General features: G+C 30.4%; 1 protein-coding gene across 1 annotated transcript in view; it reads right to left on the bottom strand.

Annotated features, from left to right (window-relative positions):
* Nucleotides 1-22,663, bottom strand: part of LOC129956889 (integrin alpha-PS2-like) — a 127,080-nt gene that overhangs the window by 56,300 nt on the left and 48,117 nt on the right. Inside the window, exons 4-6 of the mRNA XM_056068905.1 lie at nucleotides 22,456-22,576; nucleotides 1,070-1,131; nucleotides 916-964 (exon numbers count right to left, since the gene is read on the bottom strand). Coding sequence (XP_055924880.1) covers nucleotides 916-964; nucleotides 1,070-1,131; nucleotides 22,456-22,576 — 232 coding nt within the window. The remainder of the gene's footprint in view (nucleotides 1-915; nucleotides 965-1,069; nucleotides 1,132-22,455; nucleotides 22,577-22,663) is intronic.

The raw sequence follows: 22,663 nt of genomic DNA, 5'->3' as shown, positions 1-22,663 counted from the left end.
GCATTATAAAAAATCCTTGTACTCAATATCGATCAAATAAAACAAAACTTCATCTCTAATCTTACCCAAGTCAATTTAGGGATTCAAAACTTTAAAAAATGCCAGTTCAATCTGATATAAAAAATAAAAATTAAATGCTCTATGAGTATATTTCTACTTCTTTATTTGAAAACCGAACTAATTAAAAATTTAGTATTCATAAACTAAGAGAAGCATAAAATGCAAATTTTTATACATGAATGTAAATACTTTGAGCGAATAAAAAAAGCTGATAAAATTGCCAATTATGGGAAACAGGTTTTACTGATTAATTGGGGAATATGTGAATATTTTAAACCATGAAACTTTCATATCTACCATACCATGATTCTAACCATAACTCAATAAAATTTTGTAAAAGAAACTATGATCATATTGTTTGCATTATATTTTTGTCTTGCTGATGTTTGTATGCTATACTTATATTTTCAAAAATAAAAATCTTTTTAAACTTATTTTTTATTCTAAATGTTGATGCCTGTTAAATTACAGATAAAGATATATATCAGAAATTAATAAATGAAATATTAGAAATTGAGTTCATTAAAATTATAACTTTGAAAGAAGATAAACTTATCTTAATTAAGAAATAATCTCAATACTACAAAATTACATTATCTAATGATATTATTTTTCCGTGTTAAACTCCTAACTGTGAAACCAAAGAAAAGTACTAAAATATTTTATATTTTCAAAGAGTATTATGTTTCTGTAAAATATTTCATATGATTACATCAAAATAACTCAATACATATCTACAAACTCACGAAAAACTTGATTATTAATAATAAAGATTTATGTAATTTTTTTTTAAACAGCATTACGGTTTTAGAAAAAAAAAGCAGTTTAAAAGCTTATTTTTAAAAAGTTTTTTACCTTGCCAGTACCAACTACCAACTGCTCCGATGAAAAGTTGTCTTCCATCCTGTAAACAAGTGGCAAAAAATTAATATGACTTGGAGTAATAGTATGAAAAGATTATTGGAAACTAAATACAAATCTTTTTTTAAAGAATATGAATCTAGTTTACTTTAGTGACAGCTGCTGAAAATCCAGCTTGACAATAACCTTGACGATGATAGCCCCAAGCAACTGAAAAAAAAAGATATTTACATTAGATCAGCATTTAGATGAATTTAAAACAAGAAAAAAAACTAATACAATTTATTATGTCGGGCTAAAAGATTCAAATACAAAATATCTACCCAATTATCCTCATCATTACTTACTTTTCCTAAATATGATTATAAAACGGAACGCTTTTAGTGTTTAAAATAGTCCAAAAAGTATTTTCTATTAGAATTTAAAAGACATAAATGTGGAAAACATCATGGATTTATACTTTTCTTGTATGCAAAGTAGGGTGCAATGGTAGATTTAATTGGTCTGAATTATAGGTTAAGTATAATTATGAATCAGAAATGTATTTCGATTAATGTCCTGTTTTGAAGCAATTAGTGGCTTTTCTTTTAATGGCTTTGTAATCTGGATTCGCGGTCAAAAGGGGAGGACCTATGCACCTGTATTCTTCCATAAATTGCCCAACACGAATGATACATGATGGCATATGCAATATTCCTTGAGAAAAGTTGAAAACTTGTTTACTATTTTTAGACTCAAAAATGTTGATATTTTTTTAAAAAAATATTATCATATTCAAAAATATCTGATATTACCATCGGATGGATAAATTTTCATGAAATATAGAAGAAAGAGAAACGAAATAGACGAAAGGGACTAATATAACAAAAGCGAAATACTAAAAAAAAATTGTTATTAGATTAATGAAAATCAACTCATTGTTTTCTGTAAGAATGCAAATATTTGTTTGAATTACTTTTAACACAAAAGTTTACAAATTAATTTATTAGGATTCTCCCAAAAGTTATATAAAATAATCTAAAAGGATGTAACTAAATCAAGATATGGGATAGTTGTAGAAAAGTAAAGAGTTAAATAGTTGCAACATCTAATGAAATGGTAAAAAAAAAAACTTATTAAAAATATTTCTTGATTTTCATTTACTCATCTTGACTGATATTTTACACTTTATACATATGAGTCCTCCCGTTGGTGCGGTGTAGTTTGGACAAAGGGGTTCCAGCTCAGGTGTCGTTGTCACCTGACCACGGATCAAAATTACGAAGTCCGTCCCAAAATAGCTCTCGCGTTGCTTTAAAATGGGATGTTAACATAACTAAACTAAACTAAAATAAACTTATACATATGAGATTATTGTAGCATTCTTGCTAAAAGATTACAAAAAAACCGACACCTTTTTATTTTGCAAAACTATCAGAAATCGGAATCTGAGAGTAAATATTAGTTTAATCCGACGCTAAAAAAATATTCATTCAATGGTAAAAATTGTACCAAAAAAATATAAATAAATTAGAAAAATAAAAACAAGAGAATAGAATCAACTCTAATAAATATTCTATTTTTAGTATAAAGAATCTGTTTCGTTTAAACGACAAAAGAAACTTTGTATAGCACATTCCTTAATGTATAACCGAATTCCCATCTTTTACTTCGACAACACGACCTTCTGCGAAACGTCACAGTTACTTCGCGGTGAAATGTTGAGTGGTGAACACTGGGCATCTCTCAGCGGTTTACAGTTACAAAGGAGGGTGGAGGGGGGGGGGGTGAGTGACAAGAGCAATTCTGAGAGATTCGAAAATAAAATAAATGAAATTTTGTGTTTATTCTGAACTCATTAACAGCGGCGTTGACAAAGTTAAGAGGATATACAACAGCCGCGTTGTTTTCACGGTAAATGATGGAATTTTTCGAATTCATGACGTTATAAAAGATAAATCTGTCTTCATTTTAATATTAATACTAATGTTAAATAAAAAAGAGTAATTACTAGGTATAATTATCTGGAAATATTACATACACGTTGAGGCTAATTAAATATGTTTTTATTAATAAAACCAGAATTTATGTTTAGTGGTCACTTTGGAAAAAAAGAACCATTTGATGTTAAAGTGACGTATTAATTGCCCACTTAAAAAATTGGATTGACAGAAATAAAATGTGAAAAGATATTTGAATTCAAGTGATTTTTAATGATGTATAGATTGGTGGAAACTATGTTAATTAATATAAAAGGGAAAGTATTAATATAATGATTTCTGTAGCTAAGAAAAAGCAATTTTAGATTTAAATTTATTTTCATTCTTGATCCTTTTTGCTAAATTGTAACGACAAAAACCAGTCTTTTTTTTTTTTCAAATTATACGTATGTTTCTCATATGACAACAGAAATAAAGTAATTCATGATTTTCTGGTGCTTTATTATTTGTAAATTTAGAAACTGACGAATGCGTTTCATTTTTTTTTAAATTTTCATTTGATAATACATTTATATCCTTTTTGATTTAATAGTCGTTTGATCCTCTTGTTGCTAATTATGGCACTTATCATAGACTAGCCCGATGGCGAAGTCATTGATTATGCCGAGCTTTAGCGCCTCTGGTTTCAGTAGCGCCATCTTGGGCCAAGAGTATGTATTAGCTATTCATGCGTCACAGCCGTTTTTCATAGGATGGTTTCATTCATTCACTCATCCACAGATCGTAATTTAGAGCTGAATCGGGGAACGATCACCTCTAATCCAGTATCTCCATTGATTCTTCCTCCCGACTTGGAGGACTTTGTGGCTAAGATAGATTTATACGTGCTCTAGCCACAATGTACACGGAGAGTCTTCGGCCGGCGGTTATTTGTTCAAATAAATAACCGTTTGATTGAACAATTATATAAAATAGGATTAAAATTTAATTATAAATAGGCTATAGACATTTAACTCTGAGAAAAATTTGCACTTGTTTTTGAATTAATAGAAATTATATATACATATATTCCTTTTCTTCATAATAATTGCTTCTGTTATTTATTAAATTATTTAATGTTTCGTTCAGAGGCGTATCGAAAGTAGGCGGTGCACAGGGCATAATATGGTTATTTCGCCTCTTATCGTCTTCAGTAGTTTAGAAAAAGCGAATAACGTCTGAGACATGGTACAACTTATTGTTCCCACTCATTCATTTTATTTGATTTTAGGCACTGACATAAAAGTAATAATGGCGCTACATGATGCCCCCTGAGACTAGCTCCCGGGGCCTATATACAGTTATGATTCAAATCGCTACGATATTAGTTTTTTGGTCAGTATATTCAGTAACCAAGGCTCTAAGAAAATGCACCTCATCTCATCTTATTATGAATGATATTTTTTCAGGTGAAAATTTAATATGCGTTGGAATGAAGATCATTATGATCAGTGTAGTGGGAGCAAGAGGACTCATGTTTTCGGGAACATTTCTTTCATGATGACATTTCACACAAAACAAACACAAAACACGAAGACAAGACAAGATCGCAATGCATTATGGGATGCGTGCCTAATCAGGCATTTCCATCTGTTGCCCAAAAGAGAAAATAGAGTAATGCAACTCTACAAATGTAATTTATTATTATCAAAGCGTATTAATGGTGATAATGCCACCATGTCCTTATTCAAATATTACTCTTTTTTACATTATTTTATCCTCTCTGCCCTTTCTCACCTTTCAAATTCCAATTGTAAATTCTCTTATCGTTTAATGGATGAAAATCTGTCTAAGTTCTAAAAGTTACCTATCCAATATTATATAACTCTGAATGCTGACCCATTCTGGATCTTAAAAACATCCTGATCTTCGAATCCGTAATGAACCAAAAATATTCAGTTCTAACTATACTATTGATGCATATTCTATTTCGGACTTAATTTATTTAAATTTTAAATTAACAATAATCAGTAATGTCTAAAATAATAGTATTGGAATTAAAAATCCAAAATCTTAAATATTAGTTGAAAAAATATTTCTCGATTAAATATTTAGAAGCAATTTAGGCCGAGTTAATTGATTCGGAACCCTTTTGATGCGGATTTTTATTGACATTATTTATTAACTCACATAATAAAACAAATTTTCAATATTAACCTCTTAACTGGGTATGACGAAATATTTCAATGCAAAACGAATGGAATATAAGTTGATTACCCGGTTAACAGGTAAATGCAAACCAAATTCAGGTACCTACGCCTATTTTTTCCCCATTACTATGTTGTTATTCCCCTTAATTTAAACGAAATAGAGAAATCTTATCAGAAATTTTCACACTAAATTTCTTCAGAAAACAGGAAATCAGTGAAATGAGGGGTCGGAATACCGGTGATGTTGCTATGTTGCTTTTTATCGTTTAAAACACGTGCCGACCACGTGGCCTCTCTTTTCCTTTCCGGTGTTGACATCACAAATCAGTGGAAAGTTCATCTGTTTTTCTTCAGAATCGTCTGCGGTTTTCTGAAAACCCAAGCATTAAAAGTTTTTTCTTCAAATCAAGCCTGAAAAAACGTCTTAAAGAGGTGCCTTTGAAAGTTCTTATCTGGGGAGTTTTGTGGGGATAGCCTTCGTTTATGAGCGAGCGGTCCCATGATTATTTCGGGTCCTTTTTTAGGGGGTATGCGATGACAGGACCTGACTTGCTGTTGAGATACAAGAGTGAGTGATGAGAGAGAATTGAAGCCAGTTGACCCAGACAATCCATCCTACATTTACTCCTTGTATCTTTCGATAGTACGGCTTGCGCATCTATTTATTTATACAGTTGATACCGTATATACATGGATTCCCAAGTTTATGTTTCTCAAGGAACCCCAACTGAAAGGGGGAGGACTCAAAAAACAAGTAAATGTAAACTTGAAAAGGGTGAGTAGTATTATCTAAGGACATGAAACACATGCTTTATGTTTTAAAATGAAAAATACGTTTTGTAAAAGCTAAAGTCATGCGAAAACAGTTAAATCAAATTTAAATTAATCCAATTTTCTAAAACTTTATTGCAGATCGTTGAACTAGGTAAAGATGAAAGGATATAGACAAAGTCAAAGTAATATGTAAATAGAATTAAATAAAGATTCAGAAATGTAAAATAATAAATGGTTTAAACATTTTTTATCAAGCCAGAAAGAAGTGATACATATTTTGCTTTTCTATTTATTCATACAGTTGATACCATATATATTGGAGCTAATATATATAGTTCAGAAATATGCTTTAGTAGTAAAATGCTTTAAAATTTTTATAAAACCAGGAAGAAGTCATATATTTTGTTTTTCTTATATTATTTTTTTTTCACATTGTTTAATGCAAATTGTCCATAATAGGGTGATCAAACACGTTTGATAAAAAAAAAAAAAAAAAAAAAATAGAAATCTTCACAAACACATAAAAATAAAAAAAAATAAAAAAATCTTGTTAATCTTATTTAATAAGAACAATTCTTTGCTCAAAAAAAATAACAGAATAAGTTCAGAAACGTTTTCCACTCTAAAATTCTGAGTAAAAATTCGGTAACTTTCCTGTTAGTCAGGGACAGTTAGTCTACTCCCTTTAGGTGAGAAGCATAAGTTGAAAATTTAAAACTAACAATTTTTTTTATATGTATTCAACATTTTAAAAATTTAATTAATATTTTTATACAAATTATTTACTTTCAGAATTTAAAACCATTATTGGTAAAATATCAAAATTTGAGATTTCCTGAACATTCTTAACAAAAATTCCAGCGAAGAAAATTTTTTGTTTCGTTTTTAGTGCATAAAAATTTTTTATGCATATAATTAGACTTGTCAGAATATTGTCATGTATTTCAGTTAATTAATTTTTATAAAAATTATTTATGATAATCATAAATATAAATTACCGTTGTAATTTATTTCGATACTTATTAATTTCGATAATAATAAATGCAAATATTTATCTAAGAAATTATATTAAAATTTTTAATAAAAAAATAATGAGATTCATATTGAAAACTCAATTGTACGAACTTAGAAAACAATCGATATTATAAATCAAGAAAAAGTAACTGATTTTGCGAAAGAAAAAAGAAAGTAATTTTGTGAGATGATGAAGTGAAGCATAAATTATTTTTCAATAAATGGAAAAATAATTCGTGCAATTCACATTGGAAATGGAACTGATCGATAATCTAAGTATTTAAATAATTTATCAATATCGAATTGCATTCGATAGAATATCAAAATTCTCAGTGCTTTTTTTATAATAAAAAAAAAGTGCAGTCGGAGTATATCATGTCGACTTCATTGTATTTTTTTTCCTTTATACACTGCATTTTTCTGTTTATTTCTGTCATAAAGGGAAGAAAATGAAGTCTGAACAGTACATCTGAGAGCAGACCCATTTGCTCTAAAATCTCACACTAATTTACCGTTCTGATGCAAAGTCTACATGCACATTTTTTATGCATATTTATTTTTATTTTTATTGTAAATTTTTTAAATACACTTTGAGGGATTAAGATTTAATTATATTAGCGTCCTTTTTTAAAGAAGGACTGTTTGGAACATATCTCGTTATTCTGAGATGCGATCCTAAGATGATATATAAGGCCACACCCATACTTCAAACTTCCACAATACACCAGCGGGAGGATACCTGGCCCTGATGATTTTAGCATGTATCAAACCCGCTTACACGACACTTCGTCGGTGGATTTGGGCATCAAACATGGACCCCTGCGGTATGAAAGACGAGAATTTACCAACATGCCATGGCAGCCGTAGAATCATAGCATACACACACACACGGACAAAGATATCAAGTTAGTTTAGTTATATTAACGTTATGTTTTAAAGCAACACTGTGCCTATTTTGGGAACGGACCTCGTAATTTTGAACAGCGATCAAATGCCGAAGCCGACACCTGAGCTGACACCCAAACTTCCACACACCAGTGGGAGGACGTGTGGTCCCGACGGATTTAACATGCACCAGACCCACTTACACGACGGTTCTGCGATGGAATCGGGTCTCGAAAACATATCAAGAGAAAATCAAGCTGAAGGATCTGAACTGAAGTATAATATATATTTATAAAATATATACACACAATAAAATGTGTGTATGTGTTTCTATATTTAATCTATTTTGTTATATTTTTTAATTATCACTTTCACATAGGCACTGACTAAGACACGATCAGAATTTCTTCTTAACACAGTTTAAAACTTATCTACATATATCATATATAAAGTCTTCTTTTTTATCTGTTTATGTTTTTATAGGCTGGCATGTATAATTCCAAAATTAATAAATATTCCAAAAATTCCTTTTTTTTTTCTGATTAAAAATATAATAATTATCAACATCTCTGTAATGGAATTTTCTGATAATAATAATATTTCCTCTTTTTATAATTTATACAAGTGAAGGGTAAAACCAGGGGACGGGAAAAAAGTATATAATATGGTACATTTTAATGATGCTCCTTGCATTTGTTTCCTGGACAGTCTTATCTGGAAATCTTCATGCATGGCAGCAGGCATGTTACCGTGCAGCTGTCCACCCGGTGGAACACCCCATTAAGGCAGGAAAATGTTTCTGTTCTCATCTAAATATTTTTATTAGCGAACGGGAGAGGAAGAGGCAGCTTCCGGTTCTTCATAAAACGGAGGATGGAGATGAACTTAAATACAACTTCCGCCAGCTCCTCTCTCGTATTTATAAACAGGCGATAAAACAAAAATGGTAGATCCGTCGCCGATGGCATCGTAACATTCATTAAACCGATTCGGAAAAGAATATGCTTTATGAAAGCATACTAATTTCCAAATCGGAAGTGGTTTATGCTTAATAAAATCATACGTTTTTCCAAATCAGAAATGGTTGAAAATATTTTTTTAAAAAGGTGAGTGGGCAGAAAGATAAGAAGAAATTATATCTTTCATCATACCGATTTTGATCAAAACCTATGACATAGATTAATGAATTCAGTGAAAAGAGAGATACGTTTATTTCAATACTTTAGAAGGATTTCAATGAATATCAAACTGATTTCAAAAGAATATATTTTATAGATAGATGAAATGTTTGAAAAAGTTTCGTAGAAAAAAGAAACACGGTATTCAACAATTCGACAAAGAACTGTTTACTATGTTGTTAATTAGGCAAGTAAATGCTAAATAAATGGTTAAATCTTTTCAATAATTTTGAAATACATCGCAGTTTTAGATATAGAAAAAAATATATGACAAAAAATTGATTATGACAAGTTTCAAGTTAAATTGTAGTTAACATTCGTGCATTGTAGTTAACATTCGTACATCTGTGATTTCTGTTGATTTATTTTTATAAAATTAATATTTGAATGTACTCGAAGGCATTTTTGGAAACGAGCCACATAAAAAACCCTCAAAATTTTCAGCTATAGTAATATGAAGAGAGAAAAAAACTAGATTTCGAAAAACACATACATTTCGGGAAAATAGGGCTTGTAACACATCGAATTGTGAGAAAGTGACGTAAATGACTAGGGTATCGAACTTCAACCGAGACGTCATAGATATTGGAATGTTTGAGAGAATGGGCAAATTCGGGACAAATTATCAGTACAGTAGCCTAGGTTACCCCTACATTCTGGAAAATTTTAAATTAAATTTAATGATAATAATAAGGAGCATGATAAATAATTATTGTAATTATAAGTTGATTTAAATTATATTAGATTGGACACTAAGCTGCAAGAAATAATTAATCTGAAAACTATTTAAATTTAAATGCAATTCAAAATTTAAAAAGTACTGTGAAACATTTTTGTGATCAATTTTATTCACGATTAGGAAAAGGAATCAAATAGGACGATTTCTTTGCCAATTCGCCAAGTCTGGTTATTTTAGTTTCGTTTTGAAACAAAAAAATGGGTTTTTTTTTTTTCAAAATCTTTTATTATCAAATCACAAAATTCACTCTATCTTTATAAGTATTATTAAATAAACGAAATTTGAATATTCAACACATATATTCTCTTTGAGTTGAAACTAAATCTACATCAAATTAAAATTGAATTCCTTCTATCGAAAGCTTGTTGTTGTTTCTAATGGCACTTGCCATGGACAAACCCGCTCATGAAGTCAGCGACTTTAAGCCAAGGGAGCATCTCTTGTTTTGAGACTTGTAAGAGTACGTCTTAGCTATTCACGCATCACATTCACTTGCAGAACTCCTTTTTACAGGAGGGAACATTCACACAATTTATAGATAGAACAGACGAAGAACAACCATGTCGGAACCGGGACTCGAACCCAAGACTCACAGACCACGGGCAAGACGGGCTACTCCTATGCCAGGACGCCGGTATAGAACGCTTAATCACAAGTATTGTTTGTTAGTGGTATTCTTGCGCTTTACAAACTAAATTTCAACTTTTATTTTCATATTTAAATTATTTTATTTTGAAAATAAAAAATTCTATTGAAAAGGCGATAGTAATAATGTGTTTTCGTGATCTTGTCATTTGCTAACAAGAATTATTCATCCCTTTCATTTTAGTAATATATATATATAGAGAGAGAGAGAAAAAATGAAAAAATCCCTTTCTTTGAATCCCTGCCTGAGGGTGACCCTTGAAAAAGTCTTCAGGCCGGATTCTTTTTATACATTTTTTTATAATTTTTTTGGTTTAATTTTTATTTGATTTTTTGTTTTTCCTATTAACTTGATTCTAATACTTATATATGTATATATATATATATATGTGTGTGTGTGTGTGTGTGTGTGTGTGTATGAAATTCACTTCTTTGGAACGGATACATGCGGAAAAATATAAAAAACACTTGAAAATGAGAAAATGTTTCTCTTTACATTAACAAACACGTGTTTCTGTTTGTTTATATTTGCTAAAATTTATTGATTCACAGTCTGACCTCAGAAAAAGAAATATTAATACATAGGACCAACCTTTTGTAATGTCACAGCCTTTTTGTCATTTGTAACAATTAGTAACGTCATTTAATAAAAATAATTTCGTACATAAGTTCGACGCAAGGATTCACCGGTTTACCCCGAGGGAAATCCACCGCAAACGCACATGCGCGTTATTTATTCCGAAAGGGTTAACAAGAATTTTTTTTTTTTTTCAAAATTTCTGTAAACTCTAATTAAACGCATGAAAAGAAAATTTGAGTAGTTGCAAACAAAGTATAAAATGACAATGAAAACATTCATTTTATTAAATTATAGGAATGACATTTTGCAATAAATGAAAAGAATAGAAAGAAATGAAAGAAGAAAAGAAATCATAATGAAAGAAGAAAAGAAATCATATTTTTCAATTGGATGATGTGATAGTGTACATCTTATAACTTTAAAACGAGCAATATATATATATATATATATATATAAAGAGAGAACCATCTCGAAAATAAGATGATAACCTACTGACCTACTGATACCACAAAACTTTGTGAGATGGTGCTATATGACATTATCCAAATGAGAATATGTTCGGCTCACATCCAATAGCAACAATGCATTTATTGTGTTAACCAATCAACTTGTCGTACAAGTAACATTACCGAATTTGGGCAGCAAATCAATGCTGGGATATGTTTTTCTTTGGTTAGACAAAGGAAATCATAAGGTTTACTTATAAAGTGTATTTATAGCCAATCTGTGCGCTTTACAATGTCTAGGAAACCTTTGAAAAAGCATTTAATTTTAATTTACACAACCAAAGTTCGAATAACATGCTAAACTCAGGTATTTATGATTTTTTTTTTATTATTTAAGTGACCAGTTGATATGTCGATAAGATTGAAAAATATTCTTACGTAATCAGTACTGTGATTCGTATCTAATCATTTTCTCCGAAAAAATACGATGTTATAAAGAAAAGAAAAAAACTGTCGAGCGAAGCTTGGTTTCCCAGGTACTAATAAGAAAACTAGCAACACATTTTCTAATCAAAACCACGAAAAACTTATGAAATATAGCATGATCTTAGAAAGAAAACAACCATTATTAGTTCAAATTATAGAAGAAGCACTAATCAGCAGATATATAAAAAAGTAACATCTAAACAGCACTTAACTCTTTGTATGAAACAGAAGTTTATGTAACCCCACATGCCCTACAATCATCAAAGCAGTAACTGCATTGCAGCATCCGCTATTTCTCACAGTCTGAAAATTTATCATCAGATAATCAAATCTGATATTTAGAGCACAATTTTAATTGCGTCCTTCGGTCGAAAGTGAAGAGATTGATAATTTTGATAACGAAAGAAAATACTCGAAATATCTCAGACGCGTCAACCAAAACACGGATTTGATGTTACTGTTTTCACTGAGAAGAGAACACGTGCTTGAAGTTTATATGCTCCAGAAAAGACTATTTTCTTTTTGAGCAATTTTAAAGCTGAGAATAGCTTTTTATCAAAATATTCCAGGAGTAGCGCCACTGTATATTCAAAATTAAAAAAATCATTCCAAATGCATAAAACTGACAACAAAAAAAACACTGTATCAATATATTCCAACCTAACATAGAATGTGTTTAATGAACGCATTAAATGATAAAAAACATTATGCAAACCAGCGGAAATGGTCCTCAAACCTTTCTGGCTTACTCTTTAATAAAGGTATTATGTCCACTCCAGAATAAAATTTTAAATCTTAATCAGATTTACAATTTTCACTGCCTTACGTTCCTTTTTAAAAAGCATTTATAGCTACTATTCCTGAAAAATAATATCAATCTTGAGCTCTTTGTTAATGCAAAAATTCGCCAAATTTAATGCAAAATCGATTTTATCTGGGAAAACACAGGCAGTAGAAGTATGAATTCTTATAGATAGGAATATTGTTATTTTGGAAATATCTCTCAATATACAGGGTGTTCATTAATATTGTCGGGGTTCCCGTACCTCATAACTTTCGAATAAAAAAATATTAAGCAAAAACCGATTACGTATTCGTAAATTACAACCCAAAGAATTTTATTAAAGTGTAAAGCTTGCACAATTTACACTTTGTAGGCATTCAGCTGAAGGCGATTATGTATTCGTAAATTACAACTCAAAGAATTATGTATTCGTAAATTACAACTCAAAGAATTATGTATTCGTAAATTACAACTCAAAGAATTATGTATTCGTAAATTACAACTCAAAGAATTATCAATACGTAAATTACAACTCAAAGAATTATCAATACGTAAATTACAACTCAAAGAATTATCAATACGTAAATTACAACTCAAAGAATTATGTATTCGTAAAGTACAACTCAAAGAATCGCCTTCAGCTGAATGCCTACAAAGTGCAAATTGTGCAAGCTTTACATTTTAATATCATTAATAAAATTCTTTGAGTTGTAATTTACGAATACGTAATCGGTTTTTGCGTAATATTTTTTTATTCGAAAGTTATGAGGTATGGAAACCCCGACAATAATTAATGAACACCCTGTATATTTCATTTGTTTCACTACAGATCAACCATCTGTATACCATACCGCGAATGTACTTTTATAAAATTCTTGATGATCACTGCAAGTTCTTCACACGCGTAAGGAATTTGTTGTCGTCTTGAATCTGTTTCCCATACAGGTGAGTTTTCAGTCGTCCAAAAAGACAGACACCAATGGCACTTTCTCGAAACTGTCTAGAGTTGTGACATCAATGTTCATTCCAACTGACATGTCTTCAAAATATTAATATACGAAAAAAAAGTGAATACAAAAATGTGCGCAATTAGGGATTTTGCATTACTTTCACAGCATCGTGGCGATCATCGCAATCAATTTCGGTCTTTTTATTCATAAAACAGGTTGCAGCTTATTGAACGACGAAGAACATTGTTCTTTGAGAATGACTGCGAAATTACAACGAATCCACCCCGACCAAAAAATTCAACCAACAAAGAAATTCGGTAAGTCTACCATGCGTGAAGCTAAAAAAGATGTTCTGACAAAAAATATTTCTTGCTCAAAGGGGGACATCTTGAATATCTGTATTCGATATTTTCATAAAGAAACTGCACGTTGAAGCAATAAAGAGTCAAAATGATCATTCTATAGCAATTAAAAACAACAGTTAATAAAGTAATAAAATTACTATAAAGATGAATTTGTGTTTTAGTAGTGTTTTTTCCCAAGCAATTGAAATCAAAATTTGACACTGAAATATCCTTGTAGGAAAAGAATTCATGCCAAATTTGATATTTTTAAGCATATGGATACCAAATTTGATCAATTAACCCTTTTTTTATTTGCCACAAAATTTTATAGGAGTCTACACTATAGATGTTAGATTTGTGCCCCAATTTTGTCTATCTAGATATCTCCGTTTAGTATTTATCGTGTTTGCTTACATTCGAACAGCCGGACAGACAGACATCCTCTGAATAGATTTTGCTCAAAATCTGATATAAATCTAAAATTTGGTGTAAATACCATATATCAAATTTCATCTCTCTACTCAAAACGTTTTTGAATTACTTTTGTCACAGACAAAGAAACTTTTTTCAAAAATATATTGTTCAAATAAATTATATAAATAACTCGGGGAGGTTTATAACATGGAGATAATTAAAATCTCGAACTCAAACGTTCTCACGATAACAATACTTTTTCTATACTTCGTGTACAAGAAAGTAAAGAAAGTTCATTTCACTTAATACATCATCTAGCATCAACGAGCTGCAGCGGTAAAATGCGGTATATTTTATCGACTTTTTTGGCACAGCAAAATTGTTACAATATCCTCACGGTATTCTACAACATTCAGAACAGCAAACATTATTCTAGAGATATTTTACAAAAATCCTGTTAATAGAAGATTCTAGAGATGTCTTTTGTTAATAGGATGGTATTCAACCTCTATTCCTCTAATCTGAAGTTATACAATGATGTAATCTATTAGCATTCACTTAGGAATCTCACGAAAGAAAAGGAATGGAATAGGGAATAGAAATGGGAACTTATAAAAAGAAATTTAAGTCTTTGTTTGCCTTTTTTAGCATTAGTTGAGTGCAGGCGTATAAAACGATTGTGGTTAACCAATACTTTTCTTTCTAAAAAAAGCTTTCTGAATTGCAGAGCCCAGTGCAGCATAAGAATTTATGCCAAAGGTATGGGGGCATTGCATGATAGGATGTCAATTTGGTTTAAACCATTTGTTTTTCGTTTTAGGGAATAAAGCAATATATTATTGCCTGATACAAAAGAAGTTTTTCTTATTGCTTAAATTACATTATAATTGTTAGTAATAGCATTCATTTTTTTATAATAAGGACTTTAAAAAAAGAAGAGAGAATAAATTTTATTATGTTTATATTGTTAGATATAGTGTCTGATTTTTTTTCATCCATTCCACCCATAATATTTTTCACATCAACATTATTTAAATTAATAATTTATTTTTATTTATCTTTACACTAATATCTAACACTTTCCTTTATCTTTATACTTCGGCTCCTACGCTCACTATTTGATAATTGTAGTTATTTCCTATGGCACTTGCTATGAACAAGCTCGCCGTTACCAAGACAGCGATTTTAAGCCGGTGGGAGATTGTCTCTAGTTTTTTTAGCAGCACCAACTAGGGCCAAGAGTACGACTTTGCTACTCACGCATCACTCATTCGCTTGCACAACCCCTTTTTACAGGAGGGCACATTCACGCATCTCACAGATAGAACAATCATGCCCAAACCGGAACTCGAACCCAGGACGCACAGATCACTGGGAAGATGCACTACCCCTATACCAGGACGCGGCACTATTTGATAGTTTAGTAACAGATGATTAATTATTATTTTAAATGTAGAAATAATCTAATTATTAATTTAAATCTGTTGAAATAATTTAATTAGCTCTAATTATTAATTTAAATCTGTTGAAATAATTTAATTAGCTCTAATTATTAATTTAAATCTGTTGAAATAATCTAATTAGCTCTAATTATTATTTTAAATCTGTAGAAATAAAGCTTTTAAAGAAATTTTAAAAATATTGCGAATTTGACAAAAGATATATTTTGAAGTATTTTACATTGAATACTTTGTGTACAATAGCGAAACAAAATAACGAAAATATCAGTATCTTCTTTTTTGCTATTACTACATTTATACTTATATCCTTTTGAACAAAACAAATTATTTTGGAAAATGAGAGAATGTTCATTTTTTTCCCCCAAGTATATTTTATTCTCCATTTTTAGCAATCATAAAAAAACGAATAAAATTGCATTTGCATCAGAAATTTATTTATAATAATTTGTTATACAACTATACTTTAATATCTTCAGGTTCTCACCAGGGCTCTGGAAGTCTCGGCTTCTTAGCAGGAACGCAGTGAAAAATTATTTAGCTTTCATCATCAGAGAAATTAATTAAGAAATAATTTAATTCTTGTTCTGTTAATTAAATTGCATTTTTGGGAAAATGAACTCTTCAAGGTTGTTAAAAAATTAATTGTAAAAATCAACGTCAGAAAGATGTACCTTATTTAGATCCACGGCTTTATGTATTGATCAAATCTTCATCTCTCCCATTGATACGTTTATTAAATAAAAAGAAATGTGATCTAGTTACAGTAATTATTTTTATAAATTTTTGTGTGACTAAAATGTGAGTATTTTTATGAAATCTGTGCAAAAATTATTGGCTAGATATAAGTACTTATTGGACACACACAAGATTCCAACGAAAAAGCTGTGTGTACTAATAATGTCGAGAGTCGAAAAAATTTGAGAACCACTGGCTTATAATGTATTTCAAATCGCATTACCTAACAACAAAATGAACTCCAGGACACATTTTCTCGTATTTTCTAATTAATTGACCCAAATCTAAAAAAAAAAGGGAAAACCCGACGACTGGCAGGCATTTAACGTCTCTGAATGTGTTTTTAGAATATTATAGAACCTCAATACACTGCTTAACACCACCACACGCGATCGGCAATAACACTGAAAAGATAATAAATTCTCGAAAACATGTGTCTTGCGATGTTTACAGTTGAGGGCAACTTTCCAACATCCACAATGGAGTGTCAAAGATACGCCGTGATGAGACTGAGTTCCAGAAAACCCCCTCGTCACCCAAATGAATCCATCCATTGACGGAAAGGCGGTAAAAGATGAAAAGTTCTTTTCAGCTTGTTTGTTGTGATGGAGAATTCCGTCCACCAGATATGGCTGTTTATACTCAGACTTGAAGAGACGGGAAGGTGGAACCGAAAACAATCTTCTAAAACCGAGATCAAAACTTCACAGTGCGGTTCAAAGAGCTTACAGAATAAAGATAGTTGTTCTTAGAGTAAGGGAAGATATGGTTCTAGAATTTAAGAACGTCATCGTTCGGTCAGAATTACGGTTGGAATTTATATCTGTTTGGGTTATTCATAGAATTTTGCCATATGGAATAAATTACATGTCACAAAATTAAGAGATATATGCTAAGAAAGAACACAGATTTAAATGCTATTCCTGTGCTACAATCAATTCTTTCGTTAGAATTTATTAAAAGTTTAAAATAATTTTCAAGAGTGCAACATTAAATTATATAAAATATTTAATAAAATTCATTAATCATGGAAATGAGTATTTAAAATTCAAAATAAATGTTCGATGCTAAATGATAAGGTTTTAGTTTTGATATATATTAAAAACACAATGTAGTATATAATGTCAAGAGATGTAATAAATAAGTTCACTCAAAATTGATTGTTTGTTTATAAAAATACTTGTTGTTTTGAATTTTCATTCTTTTTTTAATAGCTGGAATATCGGGCTGCATATTGAGATCTATCGTCCAGTCTTTAGATCAACAAAAATTTTAATTGACTGAACACGAGTATTTTGTTGGTATAGAAAGGAGCTGAAATTGTTTAAAACTTTAAAAAGACATAAGCTGACATTCATTTTAAGCAATCAGGAATTCATTATACCGGACAAAAGAATGTGTATATTGAAAAAAGCATAATGTCTATTGAATTTCTATGCAGGTTTAGTGCTTAACTCCCATGGCACTAAAACAATAAAATGATTTACAATATGTATATTTTCTAAAAAAAATTAAGACTCGATTTTATAATTTTAGAAAGCTCTGAGCTCGATTTAAAATTCTTTCATAAAAAGGATTTAAAAAAATCGACAAATAACAATCAATAAAATGAAAAAATTTGGTATTATCTCCAATTTAGTGAGAAAAAAAAATTCAAAGCTCGAAACTGTTTTGACTTTTGAGTTAATTCAAAGAAGTTCGAATTTTTTTGTAAGAGTTAAACTATATTTCAGCTATTTTTTTTAATTTAAATTAATTTATTTTATTGTAATTTTTTAACTGAGTGAAATTTACATTGTTAGTTTAGTTATTAGTTTCAGTTCCGTAGAGTTATCAATTTGAGTCAGAGTTATTAATTTCAGTTCCGTAAAGTTATCAATTTCAGTTCCTTAGAGTTATTAATTTCAGTTCCTTAGAGTTATTAGTTTCAGTTCCTTAGAGTTATTAATTTCAGTTCCTTAGAGATATTAGTTTCATTCTCTTCAATTTTCTTACTCAGAGTCATTCTTTAACAAATCAAGAAATTATTAAACTAATAAAGCAATCATTTCCACTGAAAAGTTCCATATGATAAATTTTTACAGAAATGATGAATATGGCCAAGTTATGATTTCCAATCAATACACTCCTTTTTCTTTTTTTAATATTTACTCTAATAAAAAGTTAAGAAAGACTATTCAATAAATCTTATCTAAAAAATATAAAGTGGCATTATTATTATGCTTCAAGTCAATATGGGTTTTATATGAGAAATAGTTTATTTTAAATGAATCATTGGTTCCAACTATTTCATCAGATAAGTTGTGATAAGCTATTAAATAAATCTTTCAAGATGGTTAAAAAGAAATTCGCTCACATAAACTATACTTTATTATCATGTTTCCGTTCAGAGATTGGTAATCTTTTATAACAGATACCTACATTTTAACAAACCACTGGTGCGAGATCTGGAAATGGACAGGAGAGAACTGCATAAAGCTTTTTGAAAAGATCCCATTTCAGATAGGAAACACTTAAAAGCACGCAAAACACAGCTTGCGAAAGAGCGTTTAAGTACTCCTTCGCACTTATTTTTCTCTAGGGTTATTCACCAGTTGACATTTTATCACTTGTAACTACCATTTCGAAAGTATCAGCTTCCGTGTTGAATGTTTTTACACTTAAAAGAGCCCTTGACAAAAATAGTCTATATACAGGGTGGGGCAGATAAAACATATGGTTTTAAAATAAACACAAATTTCCAGTTTTCGTCAAAAAAGCAAAAGAAAGATCAGCGGAAGTGGTCTCGCTAAGTTTCTGACATACTCTTTAATAAATTTGTCATGCCAAAGAGTGCCTTATTTGCATTGGCATGCTATAGTTACGATATATTAATTTTTGACACAAATTTAGTATTTTAAATGAATCTATCGTTTTATTCTTGTTTTCATTTATGAACCTACTGAAAGAAGGTTGATTGAAGGCAAGATTGTGTTCAGCAAGTAAACAGTTGCATTTCCATGGATTTTGAGTCAACATCACATGCTTAGTCGCAGTAATCTTAGCTGACTTGTCCGACCAGCCCGAAGGCTCACGGAAAAAACTGAATGACAGCACCATGACTGCTGTTTCAATTGTCATTCTCGTCAATCAGGCTTAAATTCTTTTATTTGTCATTTGAGCTGCATTACTACGGAAGAAATAAAAGTCATTTGATTTTTTTAATAAATACGATTGAATTTTCCCCCCTAGATAGCAGCATAACACAATATTATTCTTAAGATTCTCTTTATTTTCTGATATATGAAGTATAAAAAGAAAGAAATATTGTAATCGTCAAAAATTACCAAATTATGATTTTAGTTATCGACACGCTTCACCACATTCTTCTCCTCAAATCCAAAATCACCTTTTTAGAAATCAATATCAATAAGCTATCTATCAATAAATCTATCAATAAGCGTCTATCAATAAGCTCGATAACTGAAAAAGTAGATGCATGGGCTAGAAAGATAAAATTTTGGATATGGTATTTAATGCAAATTTGTAACTAACGTAAATATAAAGAAGGTAAAGAGCAATAAAAATGTAAAGACCTAAATGCATAAAATTTAGCACATATATTTAAAATTCAGCACATAGCATAGATCTGTGGCGCTAGCTTCATAAGCCAGTTAACAGCTTCGGGACAGAGGTGATCACTTTTGTCTAGTGGTTATGTTACGCGACTACGGAGTCTAGCGTCGCAAGTTCGATACTCGCTCAGTCAATAGTCACAGATCCATGTAGAATTTCAATTGAATCCGTGCAGGAGTTTTGACTGGCAGTCGATCTGTACTTTCGTATGCATGTAAATATGATAATTCAAATACGCAGTGATGCAAATGTATGAAATTTTGTGTGAGATTTTTGGGACTGCAATTGTAGTTGTGTGTCCAATTTTAGTTTTAATCGGCCGGACAAAAGGTGCCGAAAATACATATTCGGTTTCGTAATTTTGTATGTTGTTATTCGAAGCAGTTCTAAAGTAATAAAAATTCATCCAAAAAAAAGATATGTCAGCCTATTTTTTTATATAGAATTGCTCATAAAAGTTAATTATTCTGTTCTATTAATGTTCTTCATCCACTGTTAAATATTGCATTGCAACTCGCATTGTTGAGAATTTTTTTATATTATCTAAAAAATTTTAAATATTACTTCAATGTAGCATATGTTATTTCTTTTACATTCTCTATAGTATGTTTCACTGTGTTCTGACTGAATAATACAAAAATCTCTCATCATTGCTTAAACAATGTCATTCGTAATACTTGATGAAGAAATTCAAATAAATTTATACCAATATTTTGGACATGCAACATTACTAAAAAGCTGATTGGAAATCATTGGAGAAATGACGTCTAAGAAATATAAAGCACACATTCCATCACAAAAGAAAAGACTGCTAAATGCAACGGAGATAACATATTACAGTAAACTCTTGTTCCATATATTTTCTGAACTTTTTTTAATACAAAATTCTCAAAACTCTGATTATTTTTTTAACTATCCTTTCTTTTTCAAATGCAAAAACAAGGTTTAAATAAACACGATGACGTCAAAGATATCCTATACTGGGTGGTGCAGTAACTCAAAAGTTTCTGAAAGTGCAATCGTTACTCAAAGGACTCTCAGCTTCGCCAAACGGTTTCTCTACCAGAAATTTATGGCTCTGCGACCGCAACTGAGATAGGGGATGAGGCGATTGGCGTGATGGATGGGACGGTTGTGAGATTTTAGAGACGCTTAGGGATTTATGAAAAAAAACCGAAAGAGGGAAAAAGAAGGGGGAAAGAAAAAAATAATGATTTTATTAATGGCACGGGAAAATGTCATCTAGCCTTGGCGACAGGATTAGTCATGGGGTTGAAGTGACTAAAGGAAGATCCCGAAATTCACGAAATGAAGCTATTAAAAATGACAAGAGTTTGTTTAAGAAAGCATGGCTAAGTGTTTAAATGATTAAAATGTGTTAAGAAAAAGCTCGTTACTTTCACTTGCGGTTCGTTTATTTATGATTTTTCAGACGCCTGAAAAGATGTAAATTGCATGGAGATGGATCATATATATATAAAAATCCCTTCAGTCAAAAGAAACAAAATGCGTTTTTCGAATTCAGGGTGGTCTAAAAGTTGAAGATTCATAAAAATCTGAAATTCGAATTTTTTTTGACGATTTCAAAACTTTTTCTATACTTCGTAAACTAGAAAGTAAAAAATGGGAGAAGACAAATCAAGAGAATGGATAAGAGTTTTGAGTGGGAAGGAAAAAGCAGCAACACATGTTTGGCTTTCCGCCAAACTTGAGCTGCGAATCTTACAGCCGATTAACCGAATGGGAGGAAATTATAGTTTTCGACTTAAAAAACGTTGCTTAGTTGTTGAGTATTGAACGATTTTTAATATTTCTGGATGCCGTCTTGTTAGTAGCTCCAACTTGTATACCTCTTGTTTATTGATCCATGTTCTTTATCATGTTCGTAGTGCATCGAATTTTATAATATGAATGAATAACCAATAAAAGAAAAAATGAAATAAAAGTCTTTCAATGTAATTCCATAGAGATTTGAAGTTCTGTAACGTTCATGGGTGTACTCCCATTGTTAATATTATATGTGTACTATATAAATAAAAGTAAAAGATAGAGAAAAAAAAAGTGAAAGATCTTTCATTAGACGCACTGTAGAAATATATATTTACAATAGATATTTTTAGATAATATATCGAAACATACTTATATTCTGTTTCAATAGTATTATAAATCATCGTACTCTTTCTTTATTATATATTTTTTCAATATTATTTATCGAATATATTTTGTATCCGATAATTAAAGATTGAAAATATCCAGATGAAACTGTAATCGTTCGAATAATTGGCTAATTCGTGTTTCCGATAACACTACATGATTGTAGAATTATGATCATTTTCAAATATTGTAATGGAAGGCAATATTTCTGAGAATTACTGACCTGTCCGGCAAGGAGCGTATTCTTGAAAATTTTGGAAATTCCCCCTTACAACCCAGCATGTTCCAACGGGATCTCTCCTTTTTAAGTTACTGGAAAAAGACACATACCTAGGTGCACAAGCCTGAAAAAGAGAAAAACAAAATCCAAGAAGTTGCATAACATATATAAAGCAAAACAATTTATTTTTTTAAATTCAATCTCATCTATA

This window comes from Argiope bruennichi, chromosome 2, assembly GCF_947563725.1.
Source record: "Argiope bruennichi chromosome 2, qqArgBrue1.1, whole genome shotgun sequence".
Taxonomy (NCBI): domain Eukaryota; kingdom Metazoa; phylum Arthropoda; class Arachnida; order Araneae; family Araneidae; genus Argiope; species Argiope bruennichi.
The sequence above is the reverse complement of the archived record's forward strand: the minus strand, read 5'-3'. Positions and strand labels throughout refer to the sequence as shown.